Consider the following 14,473-nt stretch of genomic DNA (forward strand, 5'->3'; position numbering starts at 1 on the left):
ATAAAAAATACAGTTTAACAATATTAAAAACAAATGAGATACGATGTAAGAAAATTAAAAAAGACAAAAAGCATACAGACAGGGCAAAATGTAAAGACTAGATATGAGTACAGCATTGTTCTTGTATTAACCACGATTTGGTGTGTTTTTTGAAGGTGGCTAATATCGGGATACACTTCAAATGGTCTGGCAGAGAATTCCATAATTTTGTTCCTTTTACTGAAAAGGCAGCCTGGGCAAAGGATGTTCTTCGAAAAGGAATTCTACAATTGCCTTTTGACGCTGATCGGGTGGTGATTCTAGTACTTTGCTGTCTAGTTATTATTTTACAAAGCAGTAATGGAGCAGCGTCATTTAAGCATTTGAAGACCAGTTTAACCAGATGCAGGGAAATAAAATTAGCAAAACTTAAAATCTTATATTTACTTTGAATTAGGCAATGATGGTACCTTATTCCCTTCTTGTCCAGAACTTTTAAGGCTCGATTGTACAGACACTCTATGATTTTGACGGATGACTGATGAGCTTGGGACCATGTGGTTAAGCCATAAGATATATGTGAAAGAATCATAGAATTGAAAAAAATAAAAGCACAATCAAGAGTGAGGCAGTTTCTTATCATCATGAAACAGCTCAAGTTGGCCTTAATGGTTTTGCAAATTTTCTTAATATGACTTTTAAAATTCAACTGATAGTCTATAATTATTCCAAGATACTTCACTTCAGGTACTTGTTCAATAATTTCCCCATTCACTTTTACATTCAAGAGTTGTGTTAGAGGTAGCTTTTTAATGGAAAAGCAGACAGAGTTCGTTTTATTGGTGTTTAAAGTTAAACAAGATGAGGCCAGCCAAGATGATATTTTTTCTAAGTTAAAATTTAGTTTGTCAGCCACAGAAATACAGGTATTGCCAGATGCGTACACCACTGTGTCATCTGCATACATCTGTAGACCTATATCTGGGCATACTACATCTGGCAAGTCATTAATGTAAAGGCTGAAGAGTATGGGTCACAAGACCGTGCCCTGCGGAATCCCAGTTTTAATTTTAAGGAAAGTGGATCTCACATTATTAATCACAACACACTGTTCACGGCCATTTAAATATGATGCAAACCAGGACAAAGACTGTTTGGATAAATTAAACTTAGCTAATTTTGAAATCAAGGCGTTGTGATTTACCGTATCAAATGCCTTTTTTAAATCTAGGAATACTGCACCAACTACATTTCTCTTATCAAGTGATTGTTTGATATTCTCTATTAATAAACATGTAGCGGATTCTGTGGAATGGTTGTTCCTGAATCCAAATTGCAGAGGACTCAGATATTGGTTTGTCTCAAGATAGTGCATAAGTTGTTCTGAGACAATCTTCTCTAGAACTTTTGAAAAAACTGGAAGAAGACTAATAGGTCTATAATTACAAGACATTTTGTCATCTCCCGATTTAAAAATCGGTATTACTAGAGCATTTTTCCATCCATCTGGGAATTGCCCGGATTTAATGGAAATATTAACAAGGTTGGTGAGAGGCTGGACTAAAATGCTACTATATTTTTTAAGAAAAACTGTATCTAAATTAAAAATATCTTTTGAGAAGGTGGTGTTTAGCTCCTGTATAGCTTTCAGAACAGCTGTCTGGCTGACCTCCCTGAGCTGAAATGATTTATCTTGATCTTCTAACAGGTCTATTGTTGTTAAGTTTATATCGTTCCAGCATGGAAAGCTTGATACAAGGTTGTTAACAGATTGTATAAAGAAGCTGTTGAATTCATTAGCAACTTGTGCACTATCAGTGATGTTGTGTTCACCCATTTTAAGTTCATATTTGTTTTGGGTGGCGTTACCCTTTGGATTTAATAGGCTGTTCAATTGCTTCCAAATTAATTTGCCATTCCCTTTAGCCTCTGATAGAGTTTGAATATAGTAATTTGATTTGGACATTCTGAGTTCTTTACTAACTTGGTTACGCAAACCTTTAAATAATTTAAAATCAGTGTCCCTTCGAGTCTTGATAAAAGTTTTCAAGGCAAAGTCTCTACTTTTCATCAGTTTTCGAATATTATCGTTTATCCATGGTAGGTGAAATTTTCTCTGGGATTTTTTTCATTTTTTAATGTATTTATCAACGATACTCTCAATAGTGGACATAAGCTTATTACAGCAGTCGTTTACTTGATCATATTGTTGAAGCTCATCCCAGTTAACGCCCTTTAACTCGTTCTCAAATTCAGTCACCTTTTTACGAGGGATTTCAAATTTAACTGAATTCTGATTTGGATTTAAAAATCTAGTCATTCTTTTCTTTGTCAGTTTTCTTGCAATTAAAATCATATTATGGTCAGATAGACCAGTGACTAAATTGTATGTTTTTATGATTCTGTCGGGTTTGTTCGCGAAAATCAAATCTATTAGTGTTTGAGTATTCCTGGTGATACGTGTAGGGGCTCGAATCATTTGAATAAAGTCATGTTTAGATGCAAGATTTTTCAATTTTTTACTACAGTGTTTGTCCAGCCAATTTATATTAAAATCTCCGAAAACGAGCACCTCATTCTTGTGCTTAAAGTTTTTAAACAGCGCATCCAAGTTTTCGCAGAGCGTTGCAGTGCACGCCGAGGGGGGATTGTATACCACTAAAATATAAAATTGCATACTTTGCGACAATATTACATTTATACATAGACATTCAGTAGACATATCTACGGTTGGATACATTTTCTTTGCATTGAGTGTGTCCTTAATGTAAATCAGTACACCCCCACCCCTGCCCACAGTTCGGTCTCTTCTAAAACATGTGTACCCCGGAACATCAATTATGCTAGTTGGAATTTTATCATGTAACCAAGTTTCACTAATACAAAGATAATCGATATTGGAATCAGACAACAATATCCTGATCTCATCTATCTTGGGAAATAAGCTTCGGATGTTTAAATGACCCCCCAAAATACCTTTGGGTTTTACCGTGAAATCCCAGACCACTTTGGCATGATTAACAGTTTGAAAGAATAAAGTCTGTCTCTGTTTGGTCAGTGCATGTGTTTGGAGTGGTCTTACTTTGGCGGGGACAGCAGTTCTTCCTCGGCTGCCAGCACCGTTAGCCAAATGGCCCAATGCACCGGCCAGGCCCAGTCCGTCCATCGCCGCGCCAGCCTCAGTCGTCAACCCCTCAAATGCGCCGGCCGGCCCCTCTGCCCGCTCTGTCGTCCCCCCGACGTCGCGGGGTTGCGCATTCAGGTCCCCGTGCCAAGCTCCGTCCTCGCTGGTGGATAGAGACCGGAAACCTGCGGGCACTCCGGATGGTATGGAGCCGATCGGACCGGTGTCATCCAGGGTAAAAAACTCCACTCGCTGGCGGGGAAAAAGGCTCGTCGCGCCGTCAACAGGTGTATCCACAGATGTATTCACACGGCCTGGGCCTGGATTGAGCTGCACATCCCCCGCAAGTAACACCAGGAGGAAAAGGTATGATACCGCATAAGATTTGTTTGCTTTAATGCGGTTGGAATAGCATGGTGTTGTGCGTAAAATACGCCTCGAATCAGAAGTAAAAAAGGAGCGGTAAATGATGAGTTGTCCATATCCAAAGTTATACAGATAAAATTTTTGGGGGACAGAGCTTAATGTTTGAACATTTCTTACAAACTCTGGTTGAGTTCTGGGTTTTAAGGATCCAATCATAGAGGCGAACAGTGTAAAAAAAAGTATAAAAAATACCGCTGTAGCGCTGATGAACAGCAAATGACTCAGATGGCATTGTTTGTTTATGTGCTGTCTCTGGCGATCAAGTTGTTCCTGCTCAAGACGTGCACATATGCTTTGTTTTTTGATAAATGTCAGCGGCAATTGTCTCAGTGTTAACAGCTTGATCAGCTGATACTTAAAATGCGTTAAAAAATTAGTTAATCCAATAAAAAGCGCAATAAACGCAGCAAGCACGGAGCCCCACGAACCGTGTATGCGCGCCCTCGCCATTTTCTTTCTTATTACAATGTAACAAAACATTTTTTACAGTGTTATTATACATTTATTACATTGTTATTATACGTTTGTTACAATGCAACAAAACATTTATAACATTGTAATAAATGTATAATAACATTGTAATAAATGTATAATAACATTATAATAAACGTATTATAACACTAAAAAATATTTTGTTACATTGTAACAAACATAATAAAAAGAATCGCTACTTTTCAAAAAAAGAATCACTACTTTTTTCAAAAAGAATCGCTACTTTCAAAAAAAAGAATCGCTACTTTTCCAAAAAAAGAATCGCTACTTTTCAAAAAAGAATCGCTACTTTTTTCAAAAAGAATAGCTGATTTTACCAAAAAGAATCGCTACTTTAAAAATAACATTGTAATAAATGTTTAATAACACTGTAACAAATGTTTTGTTAGTGTTATTATACGTTTATTATAATGTTATTATACATTTATTACAATGTTATTATACATTTATTACAATGTTATTATACATTTATTACAATGTTATTATACATTTATTACAATGTAACTATATATGTTTATTACAATGTTTTTTTTAAAGTAGCGATTCTTTTTTGTAAAAGTAGCTATTCTTTTTGAAAAAAGTAGCGATTCTTTTTTTTTAAGTAGCGATTCTTTTTGAAAAAGTAGCGATTCTTTTTTGAAAAGTAGCGATTCTTTTTTTGGAAAAGTAGCGATTCTTTTTTTGGAAAAGTAGCGATTCTTTTTGAAAAAAGTAGTGATTCTTTTTGAAAAAAGTAGTGATTCTTTTTTTTAAGTAGCGATTCTTTTTTTTGAAAAGTAGCGATTCTTTTTGAAAAGTAGCGATTCTTTTTTTGGAAAAGTAGCGATTCTTTTTTTTGAAAAGTAGCGATTATTTTTGAAAAAAGTAGTGATTCTTTTTTTTTAAGTAGCGATTCTTTTTGAAAAAAGTTGTGATTCTTTTTTTGAAAAGTAGCGATTCTTTTTTTTGGAAAAGTAGCGATTCTTTTTTTGGAAAAGTAGCGATTCTTTTTATTATGTTTGTTACAATGTAAGCTACTTTTCCAAAAAAAGAATCGCTACTTTTCAAAAAAGAATCGCTACTTTTTCAAAAAGAATCGCTACTTTAAAAAAAAGAATCGCTACTTTTTTCAAAAAGAATAGCTACTTTTACAAAAAAGAATCGCTACTTTCAAAAAAGAATCGCTACTTTTACAAAAAAGAATCGCTACTTTAAAAAAACATTTTAATTAACATATATAGTTACATTGTAATAAATGTATAATAACATTGTAATAAATGTATAATAACATTGTTAATAGACGTATAATAACATTGTAATAAATGTATAATAACATTGTAATAAATGTATAATAACATTATAATAAACGTATAATAACACTAACAAATATTTTGTTACATTGTAAAAAACATAATAAAAAGAATCGCTACTTTTTTCAAAAAGAATCGCTACTTTAAAAAAAAGAATCGCTACTTTTCCAAAAAAAGAATCGCTAATTTTTTCTAAAAGAATCGCTTCTTTTCCAAAAAAAGAATCGCTACTTTTCAAAAAAGAATCGCTACTTTTTCAAAAAGAATCGCTACTTAAAAAAAAAGAATCGCTACTTTTTTCAAAAAGAATAAAGTAATAAATGTATAATAACATTATAATAAACGTATAATAACACTAACAAATATTTTGTTACATTGTAACAAACATAATAAAAAGAATCGCTACTTTTCAAAAAAAGAATCACTACTTTTTTCAAAAAGAATCGCTACTTTCAAAAAAAAGAATCACTACTTTTCCAAAAAAAGAATCGCTACTTTTTTCTAAAAGAATCGCTACTTTTTTCCTAAATGAAACGCTACTTTTTAAAAAATGAATTGCTGCTTTTTTGAAAAAGGATCACTAATTTTAAAAAGAAAATCGCTACTTTTTCAAAATGAATCGCTACTTTTTTCCAAAAAGAATCGCTACTTTGTCAAAAGGAATCTCTACTTTTTCAAAAAGAAACACTACATTTATAAAAATCGCATTCATACATTTATTCAAATAGCATCAATACATACCATCAATCTATCAATAAATACAATCACTACATTTTCAAAAATAAACACTACTTATTCAAAAATAAAAACTACATTTATACAAAACACATTTTTACATTTATTCAAATAGCATTAATACACACAATCAATAAATACAATCACTACTTTTTCAAAAAAGAATCGCTACTTTTTCGGAAAAGGATCGCTACATTTTCCAAAAGAATCAATACTTTTTCCAAAAGAAAAACTATATACAAAACGCATTTATACATGTTTTAAAAATAGCATCAATACATACAATCAATACAATCTATCACTACTTTTTCAAAATGAAGTGATTTTGTAGCTCTCTGTGATGGTACCACGAGTCGTCGCTCATTGACCGATCGCAGGCTTCTGGTAGGGATATAGACTCGTAGGAGCGAGTGAAAGTAGGAGGGAGCTGAGCCTGTGGTCGATCTGTAAGCAAGCGTCAATGCCTTGAACTTGATGCGAACAGCGAGTGGTAGCCAATACAGAGAGATAAACAGAGGAGTGACGTGGGCCCTTTTGGGCTCGTTGAAGACCAGACGGGCTGCAGCATTCTGGATCATTTGTAGAGGTATTGTTGCACATGATGGAAGACCGGCCAGAAGAGCATTGCAGTAATCCAGCCTAGAGATAACCAAGGCCTGGGCGAGAAGTTGTGTTGCCTGCTCAGTTAGGAAGGGCCTGATCTTCCTGATGTTGTGCAGTGCAAACCTGCATGATCGAGCTGTCTTTGTGATGTGGTCTGTGAAGGTCAGATGCTCATCAAATGTTACTCCAAGGTTTCTGACCGACCTTGATGGGGTGATTAAAGTTGAATCTAGCTGGATAGTGAAGTCGTGTTGTAGAGACGGATTGGCAGGGAGGACGAGAAGCTCAGTCTTTGCCAGGTTGAGCTGCAGGTGATGTTCCTTCATCCATGCCGAGATGTCCGCCAGGCAGCTTGAGATACGTGCAGCTACTGTGGGATCATCAGGTTGAAATGAGAGGTAGAGCTGGGTGTCATCAGCATAGCAATGGTAAGAGAAACCATGTGCCTGTATGATGGGTCCCAGTGATGTGGTGTAAATGGAGAAGAGGAGCGGTCCAAGAACTGAACCCTGAGGAACCCCTGTAGTCAGTTGATGTGCTTTGGATACCTCGCCACTCAATGCAACCCTGAAGGACCTACCTGTGAGATAGGACTCAAACCAGTGGAGAGGAGTTCCTGTGATGCCCAGTGATGAGAGGGTGGACAGGAGGATCTGATGATTCACAGTGTCGAAGGCAGCAGACAGATCCAGGAGAATGAGAACTGATGATTTGGAGGCAGCTTTTGCGATCCGCAGGGCTTCTGTGACTGACAGCAATGCAGTCTCGGTTGAATGCCCTTTCTTGAAGCCAGATTGGTTTACATCTAGTTGGTTGGTCAGAGAGAGGAAAGATGATACTTGGTTGAAGGCAGCTCGTTCAAGTGTTTTCGCAATGAATGGTAGGAGAGAGATGGGTAGGGTAGAGGTGGGGGGGGGGGATGTATGTGAGAAAAAAACCTTGCATCACAATAAATTGTGATTGTCAAAACATTTGATAACTTATTTTACGGAGTTATTTTATTAAGTTTACTGACAACATGTTACAATGTTTAGCTGCATGGTTACTGTATTTATTATTGCTTGACATCTTGATTCAATATCGATTTTTATATATATATTCTTGTTTAACTTTTTTTCACTTGTATTTTTTAAACGGAAAAATATATATTTCTGTAAATTTATTTATTTTTATGCAACTTCAAATGTGTAAATAAAAGAGAATTAATTGCTCTGGACATTATTTATTTTTGTAATGACAGTCATAATATCTACATGAAACAAATTATTGACTAAGACTACATTTTTGACTCACTCCTAGAGCTTTCAAGCTTAATCTATCACATTCTATATATGAAGTTAAAACTTTCATTTTGAATAGTAGCCTAAATTGGCCAATGGCACCAAAATTAAGTGTTTTTGTCATTGTATGAACCACTCTGGTCAAAATATTTAGATGTTTAATTGTTTTTTCACTATGGAAATATTTGTTATACAAATTTCATGTTCTACTTTTTTGTTGACACTGACTTATTTCTATATATTACAAGAATGTCAGTTTTATACCCATACCACAACACACTCTTACATATCTTCCATTGCTCTTCCACGACAAGAAACTGCATTTTCAGTATGTAAAAAAAAAAAGTATAAATACAAATTTATATACTTTAACAGTGTATAAATAAAAATGTATTTATACAGTACTGCTGTAGCTTCTGGTGTTTTGGGTTGTGATGATCCTGTGTTCAAAAATGGTAGTGATTGTGCTGTGCAGACATTTATGGAATCGAAAATTGATTGGTCTATTCCTAAAAGTTGTGATTCCTATTTTATTACAATGGAAGGCCATTTGCTAATTTAAAAGATATTACAAACATTCCATGTCAGATATTTATGGTATACATTCATGTCTAACAGATTTTGATAAGTGAATGCATCATTTTGCATGTGATGCAATACGATAAAAGAATGTTTAGAAGTTGTGAAGAGTTTGACAGTTTTATTGAGAAACAATTCAACAGTTTGGATCAACAAGCCATGTACATTTAGTTATTGTGCAAATTGTAGACAAATGCAATCAACTGCACAAAAATATGTGCCAAAGCACATTCATTTAGCTTAATTTAGAAATAAATTCAAAACATCAGAGATCTGAACTTATTGTTTTGAGAAAAAGAGCCAAAGCTATTAAGAACATCTGTAAACACCTGCAAGTCCATTCAGTAGTATTCTATACAATATGCATTTAATTTTGGTTAAACATCTAATACAGGACTGAAAATATCAATGTCAAATAGGTTTTAAGATTGATGACCCGTCATTTGGATTTTGAAATGGCATAGCTGCAGATCTTATTTTATTGTTTATATTTTATATCAATAATCAAATTGACAATCAATGCTGTTTTGGACCATAGTCTTTCATTGTATGAACAAAAAACATTTGTTCCACAGAAGAAAGTAATTCATACATTTTTGACTAACTCCTAGAGCTTTCAAGCTTAATCCATCACATTCTATCTATGAAGTTAAAACTTTATCCTTTACCCTAAATTCTTTAGGGTGAAGAAATTATGACAGAATTTTTATTTTTGGGTGAACTATGAGTTACACAAAAGCAATTGTCACCAACTAATACACATACTAATAAAAGTAAACAAGAAAAAAAAGTTAAATGTAGGAGACTCTAACTGGGCTTTTACATACCCGTATTTTCCGGACTACAAGTCGCATCAAGAGTAAAAAAAAACATATATAAGTCGCACTTGACTATAGACATGTATTTCACAAAATCCAAGACCAAGAACAGACATTTAATCTGGAAAGGCAATTTATACAACTACACAATAGCACACAGAACAACAGGAGAAGCATAGAGCGCCCTCTCGTGGCTGTAGATGGTAATGTTTACTCTTGGTTCATGTCAGTCATTATGAATTAATTTTGATATTTAAGTTGCACCTGACTATAAGTCGCAGGACCAGCCAAACTATGAAAAAAAGTTTGAGTTATAGTCCGGAAAATACGGTAAGCTACGTTTAAATGCACCCAAATAATCTGTTCACGATCAGATTGATGGCTCAATCAGACTGAAAAGCCTTTGTGTAAACACCTCAATCAATCCAATTGAGTTCGATTCAAATTAGACCTGAAATAATCGAATCAACAGTAGCTACTGAACGTTTTTAACAGACGTGCATAAATGATGTGTGTTACATTTATGTCTTACAAACTAGTTGGTGAAGGAGACTAAAAAGCTCTTCTGACAAAGCAAAAACAGCAATTGTGCTTTTGAACTTTTGGCAATTGAACTTTCACAATCTGAAATTGGATTGGATTCATTCAGACTGAGGAAAATGAGTGCATGTAAACATACCTATTGACATTTAGTCATATTGCATCAGAAAATGCCTGCTAGTGCTATCTGAGAGCAAGCTTAATCATTAACCAAATGAGAACCATTTTTTATAAATGGGCTGAGAAAATCCAATAGACAGATCAAAAGGATCTGATCAGCAAAACATTCAGGGAGTGCAACGATCTATGAAAAGTAGGATTTTTTCAAGTAAAGGCAAGGTGCATGAATCTCTCATTTTCATAAACACAAAAGCACCTTCAAGTAGCATATGTTCAAAGATCAAGTTCAAGATTCCTTCAAGAGCCCTTGTCGGTTCTCGGTTTTGCTTTGTGCTTGAATGAAGGCAAGGGAGGCAATCTTATACGCCAAGATGTCTTGTAATCAACAACTCTTTCCATGTTCACTTTCCCTTGATCTACATAGTTTTCAGCTTTCATCACAGTCTTTGCTATGTTATTTGCCATTTCACCCTATAAAAAAGAAAAAAGAAAAAACTTTAAATTATGATATACCAAAGTCATAATCCCATAGTGCTTTCATGTACATTACTCTGATTAAATGATATTTGATAACTGATATTTCAGTGGTGTAAAGCAGCTATTCATGCTAGATAAAGCACTGAAACGTTCATTTTTAACTGTGTAAGGTTTTTTTGCACCACTTTTTTCAGATAATTTATTGAACTCTCTGGCAAGCTGACAGTACCTGTCTGTTGACTAACGTAGCTATATCCATAAACATATTTTGCAGCTCTCGAATGCTGGCCTCCAGACAGAGAATGTCCTTATGCCGTGACTCAATCTCATTCAGAGCTCGTCCCGTGATGCAGGAGCCAGAGTTGATCTATACATGCAAAGAGTTACCTTAACATTTAAGGAAGCTTATGTGTAAAAGTACAGTACATTCAGCTGTATGTTAACACTGAAACTTACATTTGAGGTAAAGAAAGCAGGGTTGTTACTTTGGAGTAAAACCTCTGTCTCCTCTTCGGTGATGAATCTACCACCTTGAAAAATAACAAGTCTGATTTCTACATACAGTACACTCCCATTTAAAAGTTTGAGGTCAGATTTTTTTTTTTTTTTTAATGTTTTTGAAAGAAGTTTTGATCAAAAATACAGTAAAAACAGTAATATTGTGAAATAATTTTACAATTTAAAATAACTGTTTTTTATTTCAATATATTTTAAATTGTAATTTATTCCTGTGATGGCCAATTTTCAGAATCATTACTCCAGTCTTCAGTGTCACATGATCCTTCTGAAATCATTTTAATATCCTGATTTGGTGCTCAAGTAACACTTCTAATTATTATCAATTTTAAAAACAGTTGTGCTGCTTAATTTTTTTTGTGGAAACCATGCAACTATTTTAAAAGATTCTTTGTTAAATACAAAGATCAGTAGAACAACATGTATTTTTAAAACAGAAATATCTTGAAGCATTATATACTGTATGTCTTTATTGTGCCTTTAGATCAATTTAATGCACCCTTGCCGAAAAAAGTATGATTTTTTTTTTATTACTGACCCCAAACTTGTGTGAACATTTATGATTGATTCTAAATTACATTAACTAAGAACACTTTTTTTTTACTAGAGATATGTAGGGTTACCAATTAAATTTCAAGGCTACATACTACTATAGAAATAGAGTGGAAATATACAAATAGCAATGGGCTGTGGTGACAAAAGACATTTATGTGTTAATTAATACATGTAAATGTATTAGTTCACTCACTGATCTCCAGCTGTCTCTGTATCCGCTCTGTACTCTTTGTTCGGAAAGATAACAGTTCTTGGTTGTACATATTCATTATTTCTGCAAACCGCAGTGAAAGTACTGTGTGCTATAAATTAACAACATAAATTAGAAAAAAATAATAAAGCAAACACCTAAAGGATAATACTGAATTTATAATTCAGTAGAGGTTTACATCTCACCTGAGTACTTTGAATGCGGCAGTAGACAGAGATGGTGTTTGCATTTTCATTCTCTGAAAACGTTCCTTCTAAATCTACATGAACAATCAAATAATACAGTTTTTTAATGTGAAACAAAATATTTTAATTAGAAAAGATTATATTCCTTGTTTTGCCAAGTGTTCCTGATGGCCAGTACATGCCTGATTACATTAATTATGCAACTAATTTCAACGAATTTCAATTCAATTACCTTTTAGTTTATCCCGTATTAAATCTGCAGTCCGCTTGATGTCATGGCTAAACTCCTCAAGTTCATCTCTCACATCTGTTGATGAGATTAGACACAAAAATATGGTAGAGATGAACACAGAGCAAAAGTGAACTGACAAAACACTGTTGTTTAATACTGTAGTAAATATTCAGGCTTTAGAACAATTAATTTCCAGATTATTATTTTATTTTTTTAAGTTAAATCATTAATAGAGATTCCATTTAATATTTTGTTTCTGAGTGTAACTTTTCATGACCTGGAAATCATCATCATTTTAAGTTTCCTATAAAATATTATAATTTCCTAATTTTCTATAACTGTGGGAACCCCGCCCTCTCAGACACATAGGTGCTTAATGCACTTAAAGCTGTAAAGACACAAAAAACAATGTCCAATGTACTCACACGTTGGTGGGTTGATTTCTGTCAGAATGGTACTTTGCCTCAGCTTCACTTCTCCAACACAGACGGAAATTCTCTCGATAAGTTTTTGAACCTCACCAACCTGTATCCGTTAAAAAAAAGTGAATAAATGGTTCCTCACGTTTTCGGTCATATTGTAAAGAGAGACATGGCCCTACACCTATAAACAGCAGCTGTAGATGTTTAAACACAAGTGCACGCATATAAACCCCATAATACAAACCTTAGGAAGGAAGTCCTCAAGGAAAGCATTAGACTCCACAGGAGTAATGGCATTAGACGACTCATTGCAGCGCTGGTTACAGTCAAAACAAATAAAAAGAAGTCACAGAGACAGCTGGGACTTTTCTGTCGTATAAACCAATTGCTTTGAATATTTTCAACGTATCAAAACGTTATTTTAACAGAAAACCTAAGGCAATACTTGCTAAAGCACCAATGCAAATAATGCAATCAAGCTCTGTATACGATAGTGAAAGTAAGTGAAACGTAAATTGTTATCATTAATATTTGACATATAAATAACATGGATTAAGGAATTAATTTAAGTCTTACGGCTGTTAAATCGCCCAGACGGTCCTTCATATCAGCTTCTAACCGTTACACAGTATGACACACAGTAATGACTCGTTGGTTTCAAGTTGAACAAATCGTTCTTTTTTGGTTGAATATTTTCAAAGAATCTGTTTAAATAATTCACAAAATCGGTCTGAGCAGTTCAGATGAAGTGTACACGGACTATACAAAAGAATAAAAACGCGGAAAAACGAGTCGGACTTTCCAACACAACCAAGGACAGGTAATAAAGCCCCGCCTGTTTACTTCTATGGTTTACTTCCGTAGGCTACATTTAGACGCGATGAATAAATCATTCTGTATTACGCACGTGCTTCCGGGTTAGGCTAATAAAAATAAAAATAAAGAAATAATAAAAAAACAGTGCGAGTAGAGGTTACTTTTCATGACACAAAAAGCATTGCTTAGTTCTTGTGGTAGAGTCATGATCCTGCATTACCGAAGGCTGCATTATTTTTTTACAGTCTATGATTTTGAGGACAGCATTTTTAGGACCCTCTTTTTTTGAAGGCCAATGTGCTAGCTATAGCCTAATACAATACTGTATCGCATAGCACTAACTATTAATTAAATTCTGTATTTGTATTATTAGAAATTATTTACTGTTTTAATTATTTAAATGAAATTGATATTCCAACCAACGCCTAACCCTAAACATAGCCGTTCTTAATACACATAACCATAACGCTCTTAATATATTACGTTAAAAATTAGATGAAAATATAATGCACTTTAAAAAAAAACATAATTTCAGTGGTCTCTAGACTATCTTTGCACCTGTTTTTTTTTTTTTTTTTTTGACAAAAAGAAACAACATGCGTATACAAATGTTGTTAATGTACAAAAAGTATTAACCAAGCAGAAAACAACACCATCTTTGCACCTGTTTGTTTCAGGTTTGAATCAAACTAAGGTAGAAGTGCGGTCCTGAAACTGCATCTGCATGCTCTAGGTGTCTGGAGTTTAAGTAATAATGTCAAATCAAATGTAACAATTTTCGGATTAGAGTAGCTAGCCTAATCCCAAAGCTTTTTAAAGTGGAAATTTAATTATAAATTTCTCTCTTATTATTAAGATACGGGCTGGCATTAATAAGTTACCTAACAAGTTAAAATAACTTAATTATACAATTCTTCCTAATTACTATCCATGTAGTCAATTTTCTTTCTAAATTTAAGTTGGATACCTCGTCACAGTGCACATTCTGTAATTAAAACGTTGAAACATCACACTTGTTTTTTTGAATCCGATATGCAAAGGAGTTCCGGAAAGCATCTTGGCTTATTATTTTTC

The 14,473-nt window shown here is 34.0% G+C and overlaps 1 protein-coding gene across 1 annotated transcript; it reads right to left on the reverse strand.

The window, feature by feature from the left end:
* Nucleotides 1-8,604: 8,604 nt before the first annotated feature.
* stx2a (syntaxin 2a) lies at nt 8,605-13,452 on the reverse strand. The gene is made up of 9 exons (XM_079586564.1): nt 13,160-13,452; nt 12,828-12,899; nt 12,587-12,686; nt 12,162-12,236; nt 11,930-12,003; nt 11,727-11,835; nt 10,919-10,992; nt 10,692-10,829; nt 8,605-10,456 (listed from the first exon to the last, which is right to left on the reverse strand). The coding sequence occupies exons 1-9, from the start codon at nt 13,187-13,189 to the stop codon at nt 10,283-10,285; spliced, it is 846 nt and encodes a 281-aa protein (XP_079442690.1). The 5' UTR covers nt 13,190-13,452; the 3' UTR covers nt 8,605-10,282.
* Nucleotides 13,453-14,473: the final 1,021 nt, after the last annotated feature.

The sequence above is a fragment of the Phoxinus phoxinus genome (assembly GCF_949152265.1).
Source record: "Phoxinus phoxinus genome assembly, chromosome: 17".
NCBI lineage: Eukaryota > Metazoa > Chordata > Actinopteri > Cypriniformes > Leuciscidae > Phoxinus > Phoxinus phoxinus.